This window comes from Dendropsophus ebraccatus, chromosome 12 (assembly GCF_027789765.1).
Source record: "Dendropsophus ebraccatus isolate aDenEbr1 chromosome 12, aDenEbr1.pat, whole genome shotgun sequence".
Taxonomy (NCBI): Eukaryota; Metazoa; Chordata; class Amphibia; order Anura; family Hylidae; genus Dendropsophus; species Dendropsophus ebraccatus.
The window spans coordinates 24,852,935-24,877,960 of NC_091465.1; the positions used below are offsets into that span (position 1 = coordinate 24,852,935).

The following is a 25,026-nucleotide window of genomic DNA, read 5'->3' on the forward strand; positions in this document are numbered from 1 at the left end:
AGGTCAGAACCTATATCAACGATCAGCCGATGACAACGATCATCGGATGATCGTTGTCTTTTATTACACAGAACGATTATCGTTCCGTGTAATAGTACCCTAAGGCCTCATTCACACATCAGTATATTTTTGCAGACCATGTTTTGAGTTCGCAGTTTTCTGTCCATAATCAGTTAAAAACTAAAAAAGTTTGTATTCCATCCGTACTATCAATCGTATTTTTTGCGGATCCAAGAAAGCGGAAAGAAATTGTAAAAAAGGTTCACCCTTTTCACAATTATGACACTAGAATTGCAAATCTGTATTTTTTGCAGACGTTATGGAGGTAAGGTCAACAACATCTGCAAGGAATACAGATCCAATAGACTTCTGTTGGGGTGTCTGTGACGCAGTCATGGTCTGCACTAGGACATGTCCATTTTTTGTGCCATGGATCCGCATATGTACATGGGATATAAATTTGTCAAATTTACACGTTCAGTAATTTTACAGGTCCAATATTTTTACTGTGTGATCTGTGAAAAATGGTCCATTATTACATCTGTAGCCGCAACAATGTTGAACTTGTAAGAGAAAAAAAAAAAACAAACAAACCTAACTGGTTTGCTTAGATTTGATCAGTGACATCCAGAAAAAAAACAAAAAAAACATACATGGATCCTATAGACTTCTAATTCGTATAGCCATCATGACCTGCACTAGGACATGTCTGATTTTTTTTTTTTTTTACGCATAACGGGTTGCAGATACGTGAAAAAGCAGAATGTGTGAATAGTACAATAGAAATCCATGGGCAATTATCTGGGATTGCAGATCCGTAAACACAGACAACTTGGTGGGATATGATATTAAGGCTTTAAGGGATTAAGATGCATTTGGGGACTTTCTAGTTTAAGGAGGCAAGCATACAATAAATATAATATAATACAAATAAAAATTATTATTATTAATGCTTTCCGTGCTACGGACCGGAACGCAGAGCTCCCGGCATCATGATTTATTATGATGCTGGGAGCTCCAAAGTAGTTTAAATCGTCCCGCTACTGTGCTGACACAGAGTTATAACAATAGCGGGAAGATTTAAACTACTGCATTCGAGTCCATGGTACATCATCTCTGCATGGACTGTTATCCCGTGAATGTCCATTAGACAGCATTAGTAAATCTGCCCCACCGATTCTTTGGGTATATGAATTGGCACCTCTAGGGGTGATTAAATAAGCGGTTTATTCGCATTCACTAGCTACGAATACCCTGGCATTAGATTCCCTTAAAAACAATGCCGGACACAGAATCACTGCACCCATACACCTCTACCCAGCGCCCCCCGCCCCAGACACCCTTTACCCAGCGCCGCCCCAGACACCTCTACCCAGCGCCCCCCCCAGACACCCTTTACCCAGCGCCCCCCCCAAACATCTCTACCCAGCGCCCCCCCCCCAAACATCTCTACCCAGCGCCCCCCCCCCCAAACATCTCTACCCAGCGCCCCCCCAGACACCGCTACCCAGCACCCCCCCCCCCCAGACACCTCTACCACATGTCCAATATTTTGCTACTTTAATCAAAAACCACAGTGACAGTAAAAGTTAAATATATCTGGCCACATGTCACATGACTCTGGGCTGGGGTGGAGGACCCCTTTAGTACAGCAGTTAACTTCATACGTTCTGTAATACTCACAGCAGCCGTAACTTTGTCCCAGTCTGATACAAAGGCCCTGAAACCTTCTCCGAAAACTGTCCCTGCCGTCCTGCAGAAAGAAGCATTGTCACATGTCACCAACTAGCACTGGGATACAATAAGAGCCATCTTCAATGAGAATTTCCCTTCTTCACCTACTTGATGGACTCTAGGACGGTCTGCCGATGTTCTGCAGCTTTCAGACGGATCTGCTCCCGGATGATGTCAGCGTTCTCCCGCTCCACCTTGGCTCGCGCCCGGGCCTCTGCCTCTATCCGCAGCATTTCATTCTTATGCCGTAACTCCATCTCATGCTCGATTGTAGCTGCACAGAGACCACAACATGCATCACCGCTGGGCTATAAACACGGCCGCCTTACAAGAACACATTACAAAGCTATACTATAGACTGTCACCGAGCTCTCCTTTTCCTCTGAGCAGACTTTTTATTATTTTACAGTGCGCCCATAACTGGTCCCAGTAGTATATTGTCTAACCGTACAAAAGAATCCTGACCCTTTTAAAGGGGAACTATCAGCAGGTTAGACGAATCTAACCTGCTGATAGCTCCCTAAAGCGCCGGGGGCGCTGAAGAGCAAAGTATGTGTGTTACCTTACTCCTCGGCACCATACCCGCGCTGTTAGTCAGAGTAACCTTCGTCCGGGAGCACTGTTAGGAGCACTGCCGGGTCATTGGCCCACTCCTAATGATAATCCATGGAGGGAGCCGGCCTGATGATGCAGCAGTGCTCTAAGGGTGCTCCGGAGCGGAATTTACCCCGACTAACAGCAGTGGACCGGCGCCAAGGAGGAAGGCAAGACACATACCTTCCTTCTCAGCATCCCCAGCGCTATAGGGACATATCAGCAGGTTAGATTCATCTAACCTACTGATAGTTCCCCTTTAAAGTGGACCTGTCATGCTGGCCTGCTGATGGATCAGTGGTGTGTTCCTTTGTTAATCAGAAAGTTCAGGTCTCCTTGGATAACAATTTGCAATGATACTGTAATGCACATGACCCCCATTGACTCCCATTATGGTGTCATTGCATGTTGGTAACTTGCGTCTGTATTATACTACTGTGAACCTGGCCTAAAACATACTGATGCAAACAGCTAAGCCAGACGCCATACGGGACATCATATAGCAGCGCTGACCAATATGGACTCCAAGAGACCCCTGGGGTCCACTCAAGAGTATTCCCAGACTAAATAGAGTTAATGATGGAAAACCTCCATGGAATAGCACAGTCTGCAGTCTATGGGTGATGGACGCCTATATATATAACATATACAGTGACATATGTTGCAGATATTGTATTGATGTACACTTCATAAGCAATGTGAACACACCCCAATACCATTGTCTCCTATTCTATGGCTTCTGATAATTACACTGTGTTACCAGAACTGCAGCTCACCCTCATTCAAGAAGAAAGAGATACAAGTCAAACAATGGTAATAATAGGAAGCCTTGAAGATCCCCTCTTTACCTTTGCGCATGGCCTCCTGTTTCTGAACAGACTCCTCCTGTTTTCGCAGATTCTCTTCATTCAACAATTGCTAAAATTAAATATAATTCATTACAGTAAATATCTGAGACCTGTGTGACTGCAGTCATATACAATATGTATATCTGGATTCTATGGCCGTGGAGACAAACAGATCTACAAAGAAGCTAAGCACATACAACAGTTTTTTTTCTTGGCGCACTGAAAAAATAAAAGATAAGTTGCAAATGTGCACATATGCTTTAAAACTAAAAGGTCCAGTCATTTGGACAGGCTGCAGTGACCCCTACTGGCCACTGGTAACAAGTGTTCTAAGGCAGGGGTGCAAAACTACAATTCCCATCATGTCTGGAACGCCAAGGCTTTAGCTGCCCAGGCATGATGGGAGTTGTAGTTTTGCAACAGCTGGAGGGCCCGACACCCGTGTTCTAGGGTGAAGCAGCCCGGTTCTGAAGCGAGCCACACACTTTAGATAGTGGTCAGTCAATTGCTCATTCAACAAGCGGCTATTTCTTCCTATACACATGTATGACCTTCCAGGACTTCACATTTTGTAAATGGGAAGGAGGGGGGAGGGGTAATCCGCTGCCAGACTCCTCCTCATGTTACACCTACAGAAAGTATCGCTGCTGGAAGGGAATAAGCACCTTTTCCAAGTCTAATTTCTACCAAGACTATTGTCCCCAGATGACAAAGCCCAGTGCAGCCATAATGTAATCCGGCCCTATAGAGCTCCATACTTTCGGTTACTCACAACGGGCTAGGTCGGTATGACAATGAGAGGCCATCTATGCTGGATACAGTACTTACCTGCTGTCGTAGCTGGTCCTCGTACCGCTGTCTGGCTAGCTTGTCTTGATATTGGGCTCTCTATAAAGACATAAAATAAGAGCAACAAGAATAAATGAAATTGTGAGGTGTTACCTCTGGGACCTCCACCAATCATAGGAAAAAAGTGGCCGCAGTGTAGTCTCCTTGTATTGTAGTCATGATCATATAATTTTATCCCATTATATTATCATGTGTTTATATACTATGTACATCCTTGGAGAACTAGAAGGTTTGTTTGTAACATGGCTGACTGTATTGGAGCCACGTCTACTCTCCAACCAGGTGTGCCTTGGATATCCCTTCAACAGCGGGCTGGTGCAATGTATATTCATAGCTAATTATATCTTGTATCTTTGCATTTTGTTTTTGTCAGTAAACCACGTTATTTGTTGTCCGGACCTGTTTATGAATGCGTTCTAGTATCCTATAAAACACTCCTACACAGCTAGGTGGCCGGGAGCACTCTATAGAACAAACAGTAAAAGGAAACCGGTCATCACTTTCATGCTGCCCGAACAAAGCATCTTCAGGGCGGTCCCTAGTGGCTTCTGTCTGTCCCTCCGTCCGGGATGGATAGATCGCTTACTATACCCAAGCAGGAGAAGATCTAGTAATTAAAGGCAGTTGGGTGGGAGGAATCCACTGGAGACTGCGGTTATCCAGCGAAAATCTTTATCTTATCAATTATCAGAAAATTATATAGATTTGCAACTAACTTCTTTTAAAAAATTCTTCCCATACTTATTAGCTGCTGTATGTCCTGCAGGAAATGTTTTATTTTCAGATTGACACTGCTCTCCGCTGACATCTCTGGCCTGACAACTCTGTCTCGGTTTTTTATGAATCCCCATAGAAAACCTCTCCTGCTCTGGAAAGTTCTTATCTCGGCCAGAGATGTCAGCAGAGAGCACTGTGTCTGACTGAAAATAAAAAAACACTTCCTGCAGGACATACAGCAGCTAATAAGTATGGAAAAACTTGAGATTTCTTAATAGAAGTGAAATGCAAATCTATATAACTTTCTGACACAAGTTGATTTGAAAGAAAAAGATTTTCACTGGACAACCCTTTGAAGAGTTCATACTTCAAGCAGCATGAAAGTAATGTTCACTTTAAATTTTATTCTATTGTCCTGGCAAACATAATACTGCGCCCCCCCCCCCGGCCCCGGACAGATAGGAACACGCTCCACCTGGAAATCTCTACTCACCGCTTGATTCTGCTTAGTCTCCTCATTGAGGGTTTTCCTCCGCTCCTCGGCTTGCACTCGGATCTGCTCATTCTTCAGCTGTTCTATGGCGGCTTCATATTCCTGAGAAGATTGATAGGAAACAGATATGAAGTGGAGGACTGAGATATTCATGTGTCTATGGCGGAGATGTCAGCTGTTTATACACATATGATGAAGGATCCGGTTTAATGCCGAGATGTGCGGCTGCTATAAAACTAACTAACTAGAAACATTGACTGAATTACCTAAATTACGCTCCAGAGCTGCATGCAAAATCATACTGGTTGTCACTGACAAAAGTCATCAGTCTGATGCACCTGAGCTCTGAACTTCTGCCACATTAGATTACTATTTGGTGGCTAATACCAAGATGACACTTCAGAGCGAGCTCTGCACAGACACTGAACAAGCAGGGAAAGCGGGGAGCTTTCAGCTCTGAAGCCTGACGAATTGTGAACGCAGCTCTGAAGTGTATAACAGGCTGTAACACTAGATCAGTACATATAAGGTAGTTACTAAACTTTTCATATGTAACCTAGTAATAAACCAACTATATAGTGTTTTATGTGTCTAGTCCGAGATGTGTAAACCATGGCTGAAGAAAAAAAAAAAAAAAAAAAATTGCGCCACCCCTGTCCTCAGGTTGTGTGTGGTAATGCGGCTCAGCCCAATGCACTTCAGTGGAGACAAGCTGCAATACCAGACAAGAATCCCGACCACACCACATGTAGTGCCAGCTTTATTCTTACAGTCTGAGGATCTCCCCGTCTTCTCAGGATTCAGGTCATCACCACTGACATACCTTAATTTTACCTGTCTGCTCCATTTGCAGGGTCTCTTCTTGCATCTTTGCCAGGCCAAGGGCTTCTTTGGCATGTCCTGAAGAAGAAAGCAAGGAAAATAAAAGGTGAATAAAACATTCAATAAAGACGACCACCTTAATCTCTCCGTCCACCCACAAGTTCTTAGACGTCTCCATTCCCCAGATGGTTTAATAACTTCGATTCCTCTAAAGTGCTGCAGCGTCTCAGTGAATCAAACACCATTGTGATAGGAGGAGCCCGTCTGTGCTATATGCTGCCTGTGGTTCGGACAGCATGACACTGGTCACAGGTTCCCTTCAAATGCATCACCCAGATTCAGATCAATTCTATTATGTGATTTCGTGTGTCACTATGGGGCAGCAATGTATCTGCTGTTAATAACAGCAATTGGACATATGCTTTACAGTAAGCCAATGGATACAGTCACAATAGCCTTCCCAGACCCTATTCACTAGAATGGGAGAGTTTCCTAGGCATGCTCTGTGACCTGTGCAGAGGTCATACCACAAGGAGGAGGGACGGTGAGCTCTACAGATCATCTATTGGCCTGATCCTCTCTTATATATTGGTGTCACCAGACACTGTAATCTGGGACACAGATGGAAAGTAATGTCCTGTTTTGGAGCCTCATCTCCCTCCACCCCTCCCCTCTCCATAGAAAACCATGAGGACAGGAAGGAGAGCTTCAAACTGCTTTTTCATGATAAAAATGCATATATTGGCTAATAAACCCAATTACAAAGTTTCTTAAAATCGCCTGTACTATTGATTTCTGCAAAAAAAATAAAAAATAAAAATGTAAATGACAGTGACACTTTAATATTAGGCCTAGTGGTCAGAGAGAAAACTGCAAAAATCTGGTATTAATATACTATAGATAGAAAAATAAAAACAAATATGTTTAAAGTGACTGTACCAGCAGGCCCAGGCTGAAGCACTGGAGGCGGGCCGAGCCACCCTTAGTGGGAGGAAACCCCCGCCCCTCTATGATAGGGTTCCATTGATTCTAATGGAGTCACGCCATGGAGGGGCGGGGGTTTCCTCCCACTAAGGGTGGGTCGCCCGCCTCCAGTGCTTCAGCCTGGGCCTGGTGGTACAGTCACTTTAACATGAAGACGACCTGATTATATAATAGATGATTTTCTGATGACACCTTTCCTATAAGGCGGTCATATACATAAGATTAATGTAGGTAAAGCCCTCTAATTCCAGTGGGACTAGCTGACCACCTAACATGTATAGGAGAGTCCTTACTTTCTCCCAGATGATGGATACGGGAGAAAAGAAGGGTCAGGCACTTTAATTTTAATATGTTGTATTGTATTGTATCTTGTTGTATGAAGCTACTTAAAGGGGTGCTCCAGCATGGGGGCACTTTCTAGGGGGGACCGGGGAGGAGGTGGCTGAAATAAAAGACGTCCACTCACCTCCCCGGTTCCAGCGGCTGGTCACTCATCACGGCGCTCCGGTCCCCGGCCGCTTCCTGGTGTCTGAAGCCGCCCGAGACGCTACGTCTCAGGGCCGCTCAGCCACTCGGTGAAGGAGGCGGGAACCGAGCGGACTTCAAAAGGATCCCGCCTCCTTCACCGAGTGGCTGAGCGGCCCTGAGACGTAGCATCTCGGGCGGCGTCAGACACCCGGAAGCGGCCGGGAACCGGGGAGGTGAGTGGACATCTTTTATTTCAGCCACCTCCTCCCCGGTCCCCCCCCAAAAAAGTGCCCCCACACTGGATAACCTCTTTAACTCCTCCACCTCCTATTCAGAACATGTACACTCCCAATCGCGCATGCATGTGTATATAAAAGGGGGGGGGAGGCATAAATGTTAGCCAAAGGACCATTCAGTCCATGGTTAGTGGGTTACTGGGTTCTGTGTCTGCCATACATGTATTTATACTCCTGAGAAGGAATACAGGACAGTTTTTTCCCACTGACTTAATAAAATCTCAAGCCTTCCAGTACTTATCAGCTGCTGTATGTCCTGCAGAAACAGGTTCTTTCCAGTCTGACATAGTGCTCTCTGCTGCCACCACTGTCCAGAGCAGGAGAGGTTTTCTATGTGGATTTGCTGCTGCTCTGGACAGTTCCTGACACAGACAGAGATGGCAGCAGAGAGCACTATGTAAGAATGGAAAGAATACACCACTTCCTGCAGGACATGCAGCAGCTGATAAGTACTGAAGACTTGAAAAACAAAAAACACCTAGGTTTTATTTATTCAACACACAAAATTCCACCAGGCTGCTGGGTCGCGGTCACAACACAGCCCGATTACTATGTGGTCACTGCAGCATGACCAGGATCACTGTACAGCCCCAGCCTAAATGTAAGGACAAAACACAGCGTGAAGCCAGACTAGGCAATACTCTATGAGGTCAACAACGTATGGGCCTAAAAAATACTCTGTGAGGTAAACAATACTCTGTGAGCTAAACAATGTGTAAGCTTAAGAAATACTCTGTGAGCTAAACTATGCAGAAGCTGTGCTCTCTCCTGACCTGGACCTCCCAGCTCTGACTTATAATAGCTTTCCATTCACTGACAGCAAACCGAGATCAGAACCAAAACACAAATATATGTGGCTAGCTTTTATACATTCAGCAATGAGACAATGCTCTGCAAGCAGAATGAGATGACATGATCATGTGACCTCCAGTCCACCGATCCAGATGAATGATGCAACCCAGAGTAAACATAGTGCTGAGCAGCGGATACAGACACAACAAGACAAGGACATGAGATAGGACGTGGTATACATCAGGATGTGACATTGAGGAGGTGTCGGTATATAGCGGGGGAACATGAAGCAATAGCAGGGGCTGGAATGGCGCCCAACTGGGCAAAAGATCAAAGTCTGCACCGGTAGAAAAGGCCAGAGACCTGCTGTCCACCCATACAATATGTCAAAAGTATTGATTGGGTGGGGTCTGATCATCAGAAGGAGAAGCGCCATGTGGGGGCTTCTCCCTGCAGGAAATAGTTTCAATGGAGCCTGAGATAGATGATTGAAGGACTATATGATGACCAGAGGCAGGTGACAGCAGATCCCATCTACCTGACTTTACTACAGATGCGATACGGCTACTAAAACATAGTAAACTCACAAAGTGTGGGCTGAGCAGCAGCATGCATGCCTCCTCCCTCCCCCACCTTATCCTACTTGGCTTCCAGCATTTAACCCAGGGATGGGGGTCCTTCAGCTATTGCAAAACTACAATCTTCATCATGCCTGGACAGCCTTTGGCTGTCCAGGCATGATGTGGATTGTAGTTTTGCAGCAATTGGATGGAGACTGCTTTACGGTAATAGCTGTCACTTATGCACAGCATGGTGACGCATTGGAGAACCACAAGTCCCAGCACAACCTGCACTTACGTGATTGGTCAAGCTCCCTGGCCGCCTTAGCTGCCCTCTCAAGGCCGGTGGGGTCGAAGTTGCTCCATTTGTCCTTGGGCTTATTCTTGTCCCCTCCATCTCCAGCTCCTCCAGGAGGCGGCGGGGGCGCTGGCAGGCCTGGCACATCTGGCGGCGCAGGCTGCCCCTTGTTATAGCCGAATAACCAAGACATGATCCCAGAGAGAAGACAGATCACTGAGCTCCTCTCTCTCTATCACAAACACGTGGGGTAACCAGCGGCAGAACGCGCATGCGCATCAACCTCTGTGCAAGGTCACTTTCCGTACAACCTGCCCGGCTGATGACGTCACGGGACACACCAGAATGCTATTGGCTTAGCGCTGACCGGCATCCGACTTCCTGCGGACGGAACGCGCGAAGGATCAAGACAAATAAAAAAGCGAAGTCTTGGATACTTCCGCTTAGCAACGTCTTGTTTGACCCCTCCCCTTAGAAACGGAGGATAGATGCAGAGAAGCCACCATGGCTCAGGCAGCGGAGGGAGCGTTCATCCTGCACGGGAGGAAAGCAGCACTCAGGTAGCTGGGAGATGGATTCACCAATTCTATTATAATAATCAAATATTTCATGGGTCACCTGTAGCATCCATAGGACTACATGTCTCAGCATGCCCTGACACTATAAGGTTGGGAGTGCATTGAGTTACATTTTGCAGCACTGGAGGTTTTACCTTTATAACATAGCCTTGAGCATGCTGGGAGTTGTAGTTTTGCAACAGCTGTAAAGCGATAGGTTGGGAACCCTGCTATAGGAATCTGTATGGTGGGGGTCCTACCATTAGCCCATTCCCAGTACAATAACGCACAGGTAGGTCTTGGTGACGTTCCATCCATAGTCATTTTAATTTAAAGGGTTTTGGACTACCTCACCCTTCTGGGTAGGGGTGTATAGTCGCTGGGGCAACTGCGTCCATTCATTTACATTATGACCCCTGCCGGATGCTGGATGGTTGCCTCGGCAACTGCAGTGCCCAGGGGGGTCCCTGCCTGACCCCAGGTCTATGCGCCATCTCTATCTCCGCACAGCAGACCCCCTTTATTTTTAGGTGTTTGCTGGGGTCACGCAGACCACCTACCAGTAATAACCTCTGACCTCTGCACCCTGAGCCCTCTATGCAGCAGATCCTAGCACTCTTTGACATGCTGGGTGTTGTAGTCTCACAACATGGAGATTCACAGGTTGGAGACGTTTTCCTGAAGATCATTTGTCCAAGAAGATCCATTAGGTCAGTGGCGTCAAGCTCAGGCCCTCCAGCTGTTCCAAAACTACAATTCCCATCATGCCTGGACAGCCAAAGCTAAAGCTTTGGCTGTCAAGGCATGATGGGACTTGTAGTTTCCCAAGGCAAAGTTAAATCATCCATTTTCTTAAAGGGGTTATCTAGTGCAGAGTGTGTTTGTATTGTGGCTCCTCTTGAGATAATGGAAGCTGTGAAGCTTCCTGCATCTATTGCAAACAATTGTAAGGAGTGACAGAAAAGGCTATGAATCTTAAAGCGAATGTACCATCAGGCACATTCGCTTTACGTTTTGCACATGGATAGAATGGCGCCGGCCGGGGCTGAAGCACTGGAGGCAGGCCAGTCTGTCCCCAGTGGGAGGAAATCCCCGACCCTCTATGTTGCGTCACGGGGGGAGGGGGTTTACTTGCCTCCAGTTTTTCAGCCCAGCTGGTTCTCGGTAATAGACAGGTGTTCAAAAAAAGGACCGCACCTTTGGCATCCCCACGCCGTTCATATTCATGCAACTAATGGTACATTCGCTTTAAAGGGGTACTCCGGTGAAAAATAGTATATTTTGAAATAGTTATACACATTTGTAAATTACCTCTATTTAAAAATCTTCAATCTTTAAGTACTTATCAGCTGCTGTATATCCTGCAGGAAGTGTGGTGTATTCTTTCCAGTCTGGCACAGTGCTACCTGCTGCCACCTCTGTCTATCTATCTATGGGCGGGTTCACACTACGGAATTATCGCGGACAATGTCCGCGGAATTCCGTCAGCTGTCCGCCCGCACATCTGGGCGCCTTTCCGCCGGCCCCATAGACACCATTCTATGGCCCGGCGTACTCCGCTATACGCTGAAAGAAGTGTCATGTCACTTCTTTTAGCGGATCGCGGAATACGCCGGCCCACAGAATGGTGTCTATGGGGCCGGCGGAAAAGCGCGTGCCCGTGCGGGCGGACAGCTGACGGAATTCCGCGGACATTGTCCGCGAGAATTCCGTAGTGTGAACCCGCTCTATCTTAGGAAAAGGAAGCAGCACAGTAGGAAATGCAATAAGGCTGGTGCCAGCGGATCCAAGTCTTAATGTGTACAATGTGGCGGGTGCTACAGGAATTTAAGTGTACCTGTTGTTTAATTTTTTTTGGCAGAAATCAATAGTACAGGCAATTTTAAGAAACTTTATAAATGGGTTTATTAGCCTAAAAATGCATTTTTATCATGAGAAAGCAGTTTGAAGCTCTCCCCCCTGTCTTCATGATTGTCTATAGAGAGGGGAGGGGTGGAGGGAGATGAGGCACCAAAACAGGACAACAAAGAGTTAATTTACCGCTACATCACCGGGCTATCTTCTCTTAAGTCAGCACTGCCCCCTTTGACCTCTGAATACCGGCTTTCACACAGGTCCCACTGTGTAATCCGTTGTTCTCTGCTGGCGACTACTCTCCCCCCTCCCCCTCCCCTCTCCATAGAACAGACAGGGGCATGTCTAATGCATCAAGACATGATTTCCTGGTAATGAGCAGTGAATGAGAGAGAGGAGGAGGGGGGGGGACCTGGAGAAAGTCTTTGTGAATGCAGATAATGGGATATTTGCCTAATAAACCCAATTACAAAGTTTCTTAAAAATCGCCTGTACTATTGATTTCTGCGACAGTGACACTTTAATTCCCCAGGCAGAGGATTCCCAAATAAACTTCTCTCACAGAATCATTCTCAAGCATGCTTGAAAACGATTCTGTGAGAAAATCGAAACGTCGCATCTTGTTTTTTCTTTGCACATTTGCAATAAACGGCACCTTTTCTACTGGAGCTGGCGTGCTGAGATCTCCGCTGTTTATCTATCTATCTATCTATCTATCTATCTATCTATCTATCTATCTATCTATCTATCTCCTATCTATCTATCTATCTATCTATCTAGCCATGCTTTCAAATTTTCAAATGTAAATTATATTTTGAGATTTTAAATTTTTCATATTGCAATCTTTTTCCTTCTCTGACGCTGGAGATGAGGCTTTTGGTAGGGCAGCTTCTCTTTCCCTCCAGTTTCCCGTCGCTCCCTCCATACTATATTCCTTGAAGGGGGATTTGGCTGTCGGGCAGCTTGCTGTCATGGAAACCTCCGGAGCCGTCCACACATCCTCCATCGCTGAGCCAGTAAAGGAGCCCGGGCCTCACACTACTTATACATGATCATCATCCTCTATTAGATTTCTTCAGCCTTCGGGGCCCAGTTATTAAAGGGCATATAGCAAAAGATTAACTGCAGCGTGCACTAGTATATAGCGAGGATACAGTAATTGGCTGCTAATAAAATTGTTTTTTTTGTCTTCTCGATGCATATACTGCCCGGTATAAGTCCTTTTGTAGCTGATGGTAATGAAGGATACTGATCATGATATGTTGTCCCCCCTTGTTGTTTATTGCTGCTCTATGTCTAAGGCTGCTCATACATTTTAGATGCTTCAGATCGTTCGCTGCCCTGACATCTGCATATTAGATTGTAGGCCAGTCCCGTCAGGATCGCCCGGAGCATAATGTGTATGGACAGCTTATCAATAGTCAAGAATCATGGTCATAGACCGGGGACCGTCAAGCTTGCATCCCCCCCCCAACCCCCAGCTGTTGCAGAACTAGACTTCCCATCATGCCTGGACAGCCAAAGCTTTAGCTATGCCACCTATCATAGACAATCAGATCCTGTTGTAGTGCTGACCACACCAACGCCAACTAGCAGTTCAGAATTTACTCTCATGACCTGCTGAGTATCACCCCAAAAACCAAAGTTTTTAGGAATCATATGGGTGCAAAGCTTAAAGAGAATCTGTCATCATTTTCATGCTGCCCGAGCTATGAGTCACCGTGGTCACTGGCAGCTTCTCCTCATCCCACCAGTCATAATTGATAGATCTTCCTCGGTTTGGGTATAGAGTGACATCTGCCAGTTAAAGCCAACAGGGCAGGGAAAAGCTGCCAGGGGCTGTCAGGCAGCATGAAAATGATGACAGGTTCCTTTAATGGAAGGATGCAACTTTATTTGACCTGGAGAGTATTGGAAGATTGATAGCTGTTCTTACTGATCGGTCTGGTTAATTCTGATCAAGAACAAGATTCCATGCTAACTAGTCATGTGACCCCCAGCGGTCCACATCCATCTTCTTAGATGTAATTTTAATCCCCGACTCCTTTGTTCTTGGAGCAGTATGGCTGTGACTTACCCCACCCCATAGAGAACATAGAAACATTTGGCACAGTCAAACATTCATATGTATGGGGAGGAAAATAAGTGTTTTGCCCACCTTAACACTTCTATAGTCTATGGCACATGTGTCAACTTTGCGAACCTCCAACTGTTGCAAAACTGTAATTCCCATCATGCCTATGCCATGTCCAGGTGTGATGGGAATTGTAGTTTTGCCACCGGGGCTGATGGTTGGACACATCTTATCTATGGAAATATGGTAATAATATAAACATGGTTAAGGACTTAAAGCGACTCTGTACCCACAATCTGTCCCCCCCAAACCACTTGTACCTTCGGATAGCTGCTTTTAATCCAAGATCTGTCCTGGGGTCCGTTCGGCAGGTGATGCAGTTATTGTCCTAAAAAACAACTTTTAAACTTGCAGCCCCGTGCCCAACGGGAGTATCTGTGCCCTAACTTTGCACCTCCCCTCCGTCCCTCCTCCCCACCCTCTTCATCATTAGGAATGCCACTGGCTTATTTTCTCCATGCTGAACATTGCACAAGAGTCTTAACGATCCAGCCCATGTGCTGTGCTGACACAACTGAGGAATAGGAGACAATCTGCCTGAAGGATTCCTAATGATGAGGAGGGCGGGGAGGAGGGACAGAGGGGGTGTGCCAGCCTAATGAATAGACATTCTAAGCCCCGCCCGTTGGGCACGGGGCTGCAAGTTTAAAAGTTGCTTTTTCGGACAATAACTGCATCACCTGCCGAACGGACCCCAGGACAGTTCTTGGATTAAAGGCAGCTATCCGAAGGTACAAGTGGTTTGGTGGGGGGGTCAGATTGTGGGTACAGAGTCACTTTAAAGGAATCATCCTTAGTTGTCTACTGTGGGTAGGAACTTGCACCATGGTTGGCCTCTAGCTTTAGAGCCCATAAACCTCCTCTAGTCAGTCTCGTACATGAACTAGTCCATACTCTACCGACACATCCACAACAGGGACAACACCACTAAATACTTGAAGAATGAGAGACTGGGCATAGTGCCAAAGACAGCATGATGATAGAGTACAGATTACTATGTCACAGAGAGACACAGAGAAGCTGGTAATCCTCCATATAGTACATATATACTGAGAGGAGTGAGGAGTCTGCAGGTGGCTATTACACTGGGATGTCACCATAATCTATCGGTGTTAGTCTTCATATGTTGAGTCCTCAGTCTACCCTGTGCCATTTTAACCCTTATAACCTTTCATGTTTTAGAGAGAAGCCATATGAATTCCTCAGCAATACGCAGAAGACCACAAGCACCCATAATCTTAGCTTCCAAGGGTCCTCGAACAATCGAAGATTACATGGCAGCCGAGGTGGAGGACTCTCATTTTCTGATGAGTCAAACGGTAAACCTAATCTATTAACCTGTTTATACTGTAGTTTATTCTGTTTTTTTTGTGTTGTGCTATGTTATGTGTGTAGGCTCTACATCAATGGTCTCCATCCGGTATCTCTCCCACCCAGCCCCTGTCTTCCTCTATATAGGAACATTCACTACAGCTGAGTTCTGACTCTGGCTTATGCCTTTGAGAACAAAGGGGTCGGGCATTGATTTACCATCACACCCAACCTCTATCTCCACTGAGATTATCTGTCAGTGATTGGTCGGGAGAGTCTCATACACCTTTTAATGACAGCTGAATACACCACTAACAGCAGGTATGGCTGACAAAAGTAGATGTATGGGCACCTCAATGTTTTTAACTAGACGTCCTGTTTTAAAACCAGGTAACACACTGTCTTCATATGCCAAAGAGAATCTCACCATCGATGACCTGGAGAAGAATCTAAGGAAACTCAAGGTACAGGTGGATAGTTTGGCTTCTAGTCTCAATTTTGAAAGCAAAAGATCAAACACCAATATGTATGATTGGCCGAAGAATATGGACGACTCCTTGTATGATGATCTCCATGATCCACATCCGGCCTCTGACTGGTTTTCAACATCAAATCATCTCGGCAAACCTCATGAAACATATTCTGCCGTACAGAGTTCTGGGCTACCATCGTTCTCCAAGTTCTCCTTTAGCCGTCCAGCTGCCGGCAGCGCTTATTCAGAATTGAATTCCACCTCTTCATCTTTGACCCCATCAGACGTTGCTTATAGAGAGTCCATCCCCACAAAGCTTGGTGCTCCTCATATTGTTGGAGTCAAATCTTTATTACCCCCCAAGATCCCTGTACGTTCTCGTTCTCCTGAAAGAAGTAGAATCTCTACGGTAAGAGGAAGATCTCAGTCCCTGGACCGTTCCCATTCATTCTCCCCCGCCTCCAAGAAGGCCAGATGGCTGAGATCACGTTCTCAATCGCCAAAACCCATCTGGAGGCCAAACTCTGCCAAAGCCAATGCCTGTGCTCAGCCTCCACCAAGACTGAAATCCAGCGGCAAGACGTCTTCTTCCAACAGGCAGTCACGCTCACGGATCTACAGACCAGGAACTTTGGTTACGAGATCCTTCACTCCCCCGAGGAAGATCAAGAGCAGCCTGAGCTATTCCTGGTCTCCTTACAGTATCCCATCATCTTCAATATCGGCACCAACTGCAGAAGACATCAGCGACAGGTAGAGTGTTGCTAGACTTGTCTACTTGAGGGAAAATCTTGTAGTACCTTGCATTGCTGCTACTAATAGTATGGTGATGCAAGGAGGAGTAAAAATAAAACATTAAAGAGTCACTGTCGTATTCTATTTTTTTTATTTTTTTTTTTGCAGAAATCAATAGTCCAGGCGATTTTAAGAAACTTTGTAATTGGGTTTATTAGCCAAATATGCCATTATCTGTATTTAAAAAGCCTTTTCCCTGATCCCCCCCCCCCCCTCCTCTCCTCTTTTCCATCCACTGCAAAAAAAATCTGGAAATTGTGACTTGTTGCATGAGTCACACTCTGTCTGTTCCTATAGAGGGGGGAGGAGGGAGGAGGGAGTTAGTGGCAGCAGAAAGCAGATAACAAAGGGATTACAGGCACAGAGCTGGGTGAACACTGTAGGAGATACAGGGTGAGGTATTTGTAGATTAACTCTTTGTTGCCCTGTTTTGGTCTTTTATTTATCACTCTCCATAGGAGAACAATGAAGACAGGGGGGAGAGCTTCAGGGTACAAACACATACGGCATATACGCTGCGTATTTACTGCAGCAGCAGATACGCAGCAGATTAGATCTAAATAACTAAACACAGTATCAAATCTGCTGCGTATCTGCTGCGTATACGCTGTGTATGTGTATGTACCCTCAAACTGCTTTTTCATGATAAAAATGCATTTTTCGGCTAATAAACCCAATGACAAAGTTTCTTAAAATCGCCTGGACTATTAATTTTTGCAAAAAAAAAAATTCATGACAGTGACACTTTAAGAAGGCTGGAGGGCCTGTACCAGCACTGTAGCCCCTTGTGACAGCTGATCGGACCTACCAGTCTAATATAGATGGCCTATGCTGAGGACAAGCTATGATTTTTATAATGCTACATTACCTCTTTAAAGGGGGCGAAAATTTTTCTTTTCCATCAACTGGTGTCGCACAGATTTGTAATTTACAGATTTGCAGGAAGTGTTGTATTCTTTTTCCAGTCTGACACAGTGCTCTCTGCTGCCACCTCTGTGCATGTCATAAACTGTCCAGAGCAGTAGCAAATCCCCATAGAAAACCTCTCCTGCTCTGGACAGTTCCTGACATGGACAGAGGTGGCAGCAGAGAGCACCGTGTCAGACTGGAAAGAATACATCACTTCCTGCAGGACTTACAGCAGCTGATAAGTACTGGAAGACTGGAGTTTTTTAATAAGAGGTAAATTACAAATCTATATTACTTTCTGACACCAGTTGATTTGAAAGAAAAAGATTTTCGCTTGGGTACCCCTTTAACAATTAGTAAAGTGTGTTTCCAACCTAAAGAGCCTATTCAGAATTAGCAAAACATGACCGCTTCCTTCCAGAAACAGCACCACTCTTGTATTCAGTTTGTGTGTGGTATTGCAGCATAGTTCTATTGAAGTGAATAGAGTCAAGTTGTAATGCCAGAAACAACCTGAGCATAGAGGTGGGGCTATTTTTGAAAGAAAGAAACTGTTTTTCTAACTACATTAAGAATATCGTTCTTGTGAGCATAGTGTTCCCACAGCTTCCTGTGCGCCATCTCTGATGTGCTATAAATGTTGCTAATCTTATGAATATTGACTTGTTTGTGTTAGATTCTTGAAGACGCTAGCAGGGGCAGACGTGGGAATGTCTGTATTAGAAGCATCGCCCTACCAGCAGGAGCTGACACGGTTACGACTTGAGCGGCTCCGCGTGGAGGAGGAATTGCTTCTGGAGATTAAAAGGCAGCAAGAGTTGGAAAGGACCCGAGGACCAAAGCCAAAGTGGTGAGATTCTGTAATGTAGCATGACACAGCCGCTATTAACATGAATGGCACAAAGGGTCCTTATACACTTTAAACCTTTGTCAGTCGCCGCTGGTTCAGCCATTAGTATGAGGTGTATGGGACTCTTCTGACTGATCACCGACAGATGATATTGATGGAGATAGGGGTGGGTCATGATGGAAAATCTCTGCCTGTCCCGCTCTGTTCTGGGAGAGATAAGGGTACTATTACACGGAGCAATAATCGGACGAATCGGCCCGACGAATTGCTCCGTGTAATCAGCTGTTGACAACGATCATTGGATGATCATCGGCTGATCGTTGATATAGGTTTGAACCTGTAATTGTCGGGCGCCGACTGCGCATCGCTATGTGTAATAGCGTCGCATGGCCGGCGACTGACAATTTATATTACCTATCCACGCTCCAGTGCTCCTCTTGCGGTCTTCTACCCGGGTCCCGCGCGCTCCAGCTTCAGAGTGGCCTTTCCGAGCTGACAGGCCACTCAGCCAATTACTGGCCGGGGCCGCCGCGGCCAGTGATTGGCTGAGCAGCCTGTCAACTGAGACAGGCCGCTCTAAAGCTGGAGCGCGTGGGACCCAGGGAGAAGCAGAGCGCAAGAGAAGCCCTGCAGCCTGGACAGGTTATGTATAAAGTTAAGCAAGGGCTGCAAGGACATCGGTAATGATGTCCCTGCAGCCCTTGTTAAACGATAATCGGGCCGTGTAATAGGCCCAGTAAACGAGCGACGATCTAGCAGATCGGCGCTAGTTTACAGTTATTATTTGGCCCCCATCGGCCCGTGTAATACTACCCTACGCCGCCACCAGAGTGCTCTGGCTGCAGCTTAACCCTCTCATCATCATAGTGAACACAGAATCTCTTTGCCATGTAGAAAGTTCTTCTATATGGGATTGGCCATCTGTTATTAAAGGTGTATGGCCACCTTAAAGGGGTTATCCAGCAAAAATCTTTTTCTTTCTAATCAGCTGGTTTCAGAAAGTTACACAGATTTGTAATTTACTTCTATTTAAAAATCTCAAGTCTTCCCATACTTATCAGCTGCTGTATGTCCTGCAGGAAATGTATTCTTTCCAGTGTGACAAAGGGCTCTCTACTGCCACCTCTGTCCATGTCAGGAACTGTCCAGAGCGGGAAAGGTTTTCTCTGTGGATTTGCTGTTGCTCTGGACAGTTCCTGGCATGGACAGAGGTGGCAGCAGAGAGTACTGTGTCAGACTCGAAAGAATTCACCACTTCCTGCAGGACTTGCAGCAGCTGATAAGTATGGGAAGACTTGAGTTTTTTAAATAGAAGTAAATTACAGATTTATGTAGCTTTCTGAAACTAGTTGATTTAAAAGAATGTATTTTGCTGGATATCCCCTTTAAGTAATGTATTGACAAGCCAGGTCCAACAGAGACTCCTTCTCTGACACTAACATTCCCTTATGGGAGGGCGGGGATTTCATTGTGAGAATTCAGCCCCTTATCAACATTTAGATATGCCCAGATTCGCTAAAAAAACAAAAAACTTGGCCTTTATGATATTTCCTTAAAGGGGTGTTCCCATATCAGCTTGTAATCCCCTATGCTATAACAAGATCACTAGGACTCCAATGATCCTGAGAATCGGGACACAATTTTTCCTGGAATGAATGAAGCGTGCAGCATGCATGCGCGGCTGCTGCAGCCTGTACTCTCTTCATTCTTTATGGTCTGCTGAACTCTGTATAGCTTGTTGCCCTATAGGTTAAAGGGGTTATCCAGCGCTACAAAAACATGGCCACTTTCCCCCCTCTCTTGTCTCCAGATTGGGGGTGGGGGTTCAAACTCACTTCAATTGAAGTAAATGGAGCTTAAAGGGAACCAATCACGTAGAAAATTGCCCTAATGATAAGGAAACGTGCTGGCACATCACCCAGCACTGACCGTGACTAGATACGCCCACCGTGACTACTTGCCCGACATTTACATACAGCGCGGGACATCATAAAAGTAAGAACACGATCTAATAGAGGGGGGCACGGAGGCTACAGGGGGATGTTTGGGTGCTGGGTGATGTGCCAGCAGGTTTCCTTATCATTAGGGTGATTTTGGGCTTGATTGGTTCCCTTTAAAGGGGTTATCCAGCGCTACAAAAACATGGCTACCTTCCTCCAGAGACAGCACCGCTCTTGTCTCCAGCTTGGGCGCGGTTTTGCTGCACAGTTTCATTAAAGTGAACGGAGCTTAATTGCGAACCGCACCTGAGACAAGAGTTGTGTTGTCTCTTAAAGAAAGTGGCCATGTTTTTGTTGCACTGGATAACCCCCTTTAATTGCAAACCACACCTGAACTGGAGACAAGAGAGGGGGAAAGGTGGCCATCTTTTTGTAGCGCTGGATAACCCCTTTAAGCTCCATTCACCTTAATGGAACTGAGCAGCAAAACCCCGCCCAAGCTGGAGACAAGAGTGGGGCTGTCTCTGGAAGAAAGTAGCCATGTTTTTGTAGCACTGGATAACCCCAGAATAGAGTGCTGGCCATAGTGGCTACTCAGGTGCAGTGCGCACTCCATTCATTCCAGCCTCTCATCCCTTATCCTATTGATAGGAAAAAACAAGCTGAGATAGGATTACCTCTTTAATAGGAAAAATGACAATCTAGAAAAGTAAACGTATTCGTTCTCAGTCTCCCACTTACCTCGCAGGTACGAGATGAAGAACTCTCAGTTCCATTATGAAGCTCGTAAGAATAATGAGCTGCTGAAGACGAGTAAGGATTACCAATCAATCTTCAATTACCGCCAGGATCTCGCCGTCTCCTCCAAGGATTTTCAGGAGCACTTTAAGGAGAGACACTTGGAGCCGGTGTAACTTGAGCGTCCGTTCTCAGAAAATGGCCCATCTGTGTAGGTTTGTGGGGGATGGTAATAAGGCAGTGTGCAAATATTTCAATAGAGGTAAATGAAATGGATTGACAAGAACTGTATTCTGATGTATATTTGATGGTACCTTGGGGAAGCTACAGGGATGGGTGTATGCGTGACGGTAACTCAGGGCTGTGTGTGTAACCGGTGCGGTGGGTTGGCTTTAGTCCTCTGAACTCTCCCCTGCACTGTCATAGTATCATTTAGCACTTCTTCACTGATTGTGACACATTATTTATTTGATCTCTTGTCTGGTGTTCTACTAATTATAAGGAAAAGAGTTAAAGGGGTTGTCCAGGATTAGAAAAATCACAGATACTGTTGTTTTGCAAAAACAGGTTGTGTGTGGTATTACAATTTAGCTTCATTCACTTCAATGGAGCCAAGCTGAAAAACCACACATCCAAGCTGAGGACGGGAGTGGTGCTGTTTCTGAAAGAAAGCGGACATGTTTTTCTAAGCCTGGATAACCCCTTTAAAATTAGAGTGGTTGTATAAACCCTTGTGACATGGTGCCAACTGTCTGACTGCTGTAACTCCTCTCCATTACTAAAACTAAGGGTCCTTTTACCCAGCTTAGGATACAAATAAGCATCTATCAGCAAGATCAGCACTCATTTGCAAGTGCCTATACACGGCGCAATAATAGAGCGGCCAGGTCACACAAATGATTCTTGCTTCATTCATTTAGCCATGGAAACTGACAGCACAGATATGCATAAATCTGTGCTGTCACTTTCCAGATCACACATGCAGTGTATATATACCTAGCTGCTGTGTAATCCGGAATCCCGCTTTCTGGCTGCTGCCTCCTCCAGATCTTGACAGCCAGAGCTGGCGGTAGCTTGAAGATACTGTCGACGGCCAGAGAGCATGGGAGAGCCGGAGAAGTGGATACCGCATCACAAAGAAGCACACTAGGTAAATATGCCCTGCATGTGTGATCTAGAAACTGACAGCACAGATATATGCATATCCGTGCTGTTGGTTTCCCTTTGCTATATGTTTACACAGGGAGATGTGTGGCTGATAGCAATACATTTTAAGGCTGGGTTCACACTATGTATATTTGAGGCTGTATTTGTGAGGCTGTATAGCAACCAAAACCAGGAGTGGATTGAAAACACAGAAAGGCTATGTTCACATAATGTTGTAATTGAGTGGATGGCCGCCATTTAATGGCAAATATTTGCTGTTATTTTAAAACAACGGCTGTGGTATTGAAATAATGGCCGTTATTTACTGTTATATGGCGGCCATCCACTCAATTTCAACATTGTGTGAACAGATCCTTTCTGTGTTTTCAATCCACTCCTGGTTTTGGTTGCTATGAGGACCTGACATGAGGACCAAATACAGCCTCAAATATACATAGTGTGAACCCAGCCCCCAGCAGTCCAAAACCCGAGGATCAGCCGTTTTCCTGTCCCTCAGCTGATCGCTGTCACTTTTACACAGGTCGATTATTGACTAAAGAAGTGGTTCTAGCAATGCTCCTGGCCGATATTGGCCCATGTAAAAGGCCCTTAAGTGGCGGTGTCTCCTTGAAAGGCCCCTTACCACTTCGCTTTACTTCACTTTTTCTAGGTACTGTGGTACTGAGGTTCTGGTGGCACGACCTTGTCACTCCGGTGATCGGCAGTGGTTGCAGCAGTCACATCACGTAAATGGCGTAAATACCCTAGCACCATGTCACCAATGTGTACGCCCCTTTAAGTTCTTAGGTTTCTCTACTACTGTTCCACCTGTGTGATACTACTGAGAGGAAGTGAGGAGGTAATATGAAAACTTTTGTGTGGTGTAAAGTGACCTGAAGTCTGACATGTCTGCCATCTTGTGATGTTGAGGAGCAACCTCCAATCCACTGAAATAATACTACTTAATATCTCTCATTTTACACAAGGGCTTCTATAAAGTGATACTGTCAGCTATAAAACTTCTGACATGTCGCAAAGACACATCAAAAGTACTCAGTGCTGAGACTCCCATCAGTCTGTATAGTTGGGGGAAGGGCGCGGCTGTGTACCTCACCGCCATTCTTCCTTTTCTGTCTCACTGAAGAAGACAGGCTCTATAGTAAGGATGGAGCCCTGCAACATGTGGGATCAAGCAGTGATCAGAGGAATGATGCTCACAGCCCCATGTTTTTCCTGGTATACTTAGTAATTGGTGGCGTCTGGACATAAAGATCCCAACCAATCAAAACGTTTCAAATTAATGAAAAAGTTTTCATTGGTCTGGATCTGAGTGTTCAGACCTGTTCTGATTGTGAGAACGAGCTGGGAGAAAACTGTCCTCTCCCAGCTGTGTCACATGATGAGTCAGGTTACCGATGTGAGTCAATGGAGCCAGACTCTCTCACTGACACAGGGCGGGTAGCAGACCATGCTGCAGCGCATCCTCTCCCGGCTCGTTCGGACCAATGGTACGAGTCTGAACACTCAGGCCCCTACTGATCAAAACTTTTGATGTGTCTCTATGGCATGTCAAAAGTCTTCGAAATCACAGTGACACTTTAAAGTAACAGTAAAGAGAACCCATTGGGCATCTGGATCCAACAGCTGATGAGAGCAACACTCAGCTCTATGCGATGTCTTCTAGAGCTAGAAAAGATCTTACCACAAGGCACACCTTCACTAGTATCCAGTTATTGGGGAGGGACACAGAGGCTTCCAGTCACACTCGCCACATCCTCCTCCCGCCATTAGCTATCATTGACAGCCTGAGTGCAGGGCTTCTCTTTCAACTCGGACAGTAAAGCTAGCTAGTATCGGCAGGAGGAGGAGTGTGCCAAGCATGACTGGAAGCTTCCACATCCTGACAGCTTCTCTTTAAGGGTGCGTTCACACGTACAGGATATGATGGTGCAGATATGAAGTTGGAGATTCAAAGCAAATCAAGTCTGGCCCCTCAAATCTGCTGCGGATTCTGTACGTGTGAACGCACCCTAAATGGGTTATCCAGGAATACTTTCCTTCCTGATCCAACATCATATACAGAAACACAACTGCACACTGGGTAGGACACTTGCAGAGGATACGTCCCCGTGCCCAGCAAGTATTGTGCATGGGTCCCAGTTATAGAATCACACCTACTTGCTGGTTGCCTTGGCAAATGTGACACCCAACGTGCTGTGATCTCTCTATGTTTGATGGCAGATTAAAGGGGTTATCCAGCGCTACTAAAACATGGCCACTTTTCCCCCTACTGTTGTCTCCAGTTCAGGTGCGGTTTGCAATTAAGCTCCATTTACTTCAATGGAACTGAGTTTCAAAACCCCACCCAAACTGGAGACAACAGTAGGGGGTAAGTGGCCATGTTTTTGTAGCGCTGGATAACCCCTTTAAGCAAGACTATGCCTGGACTACCCCTTTAAGATGAACCTTCTTGACATTGCTTATGAACCAAGATGAGACCAAGGGGATGAGACCGGTAATTTGAGGGGCCCACACACAGACTACAGCAGGTGGTGTACTTTATGTCCGGACTGAATGGGATTTGTATGTGGTTTGTCACTGTGACTTGTTTAAACCACTAAAATGTGATTATGAATTAGCGACATTGTTGGATATAGACGCAACAATAACATTTATTATTAGTAATATCCTGACGAAAGAGAAGCCGTTTACTGTAGTGTTGATGTCCTGTCCTGTCCATTGAAGAGACTTTGGTCCCTTTTATTTCATGATTTGATGTTGTGCTGTGTCTGTATAGTTGTATCCATTATTCTATCAATCTACTTCTAATAAATTCACTTGGATCACAGATCTTGTGTACAGTAA

At 45.7% G+C, this 25,026-nt stretch overlaps 2 protein-coding genes across 2 annotated transcripts in view; one reads left to right on the forward strand and one right to left on the reverse strand.

The window, feature by feature from the left end:
• ATAD3A (ATPase family AAA domain containing 3A) overlaps nucleotides 1-9,736 on the reverse strand; it is a 67,318-nt gene extending 57,582 nt beyond the window's left edge. Inside the window, exons 1-7 of the mRNA XM_069947851.1 lie at nucleotides 9,456-9,736; nucleotides 6,059-6,135; nucleotides 5,236-5,337; nucleotides 4,005-4,064; nucleotides 3,177-3,246; nucleotides 1,843-2,008; nucleotides 1,684-1,753 (exon numbers count right to left, since the gene is read on the reverse strand). Coding sequence (XP_069803952.1) covers nucleotides 1,684-1,753; nucleotides 1,843-2,008; nucleotides 3,177-3,246; nucleotides 4,005-4,064; nucleotides 5,236-5,337; nucleotides 6,059-6,135; nucleotides 9,456-9,648 — 738 coding nt within the window. The 5' untranslated portion in view covers nucleotides 9,649-9,736. The remainder of the gene's footprint in view (nucleotides 1-1,683; nucleotides 1,754-1,842; nucleotides 2,009-3,176; nucleotides 3,247-4,004; nucleotides 4,065-5,235; nucleotides 5,338-6,058; nucleotides 6,136-9,455) is intronic.
• Nucleotides 9,737-9,842: 106 nt separating this feature from the next.
• On the forward strand, nucleotides 9,843-22,330 carry LOC138769409 (uncharacterized). Its single transcript, XM_069947852.1, has 5 exons — nucleotides 9,843-10,015; nucleotides 15,183-15,319; nucleotides 15,702-16,536; nucleotides 18,164-18,337; nucleotides 21,026-22,330. The coding sequence occupies exons 1-5, from the start codon at nucleotides 9,960-9,962 to the stop codon at nucleotides 21,189-21,191; spliced, it is 1,368 nt and encodes a 455-aa protein (XP_069803953.1). The 5' UTR covers nucleotides 9,843-9,959; the 3' UTR covers nucleotides 21,192-22,330.
• The last annotated feature ends 2,696 nt before the right edge of the window (nucleotides 22,331-25,026 follow it).

Coding starts and splice junctions, on each gene's coding strand:
- LOC138769409 (XM_069947852.1), top strand. CDS start 9,960: ATGGCTCAGGCAGCGGAGGGAGCGTTCATCCTGCACGGGAGGAAAGCA. Junction 16,537..18,163: donor GCAGAAGACATCAGCGACAG/GTAGAGTGTTGC, acceptor TGTTTGTGTTAG/ATTCTTGAAGACGCTAGCAG. Junction 18,338..21,025: donor CGAGGACCAAAGCCAAAGTG/GTGAGATTCTGT, acceptor CTTACCTCGCAG/GTACGAGATGAAGAACTCTC.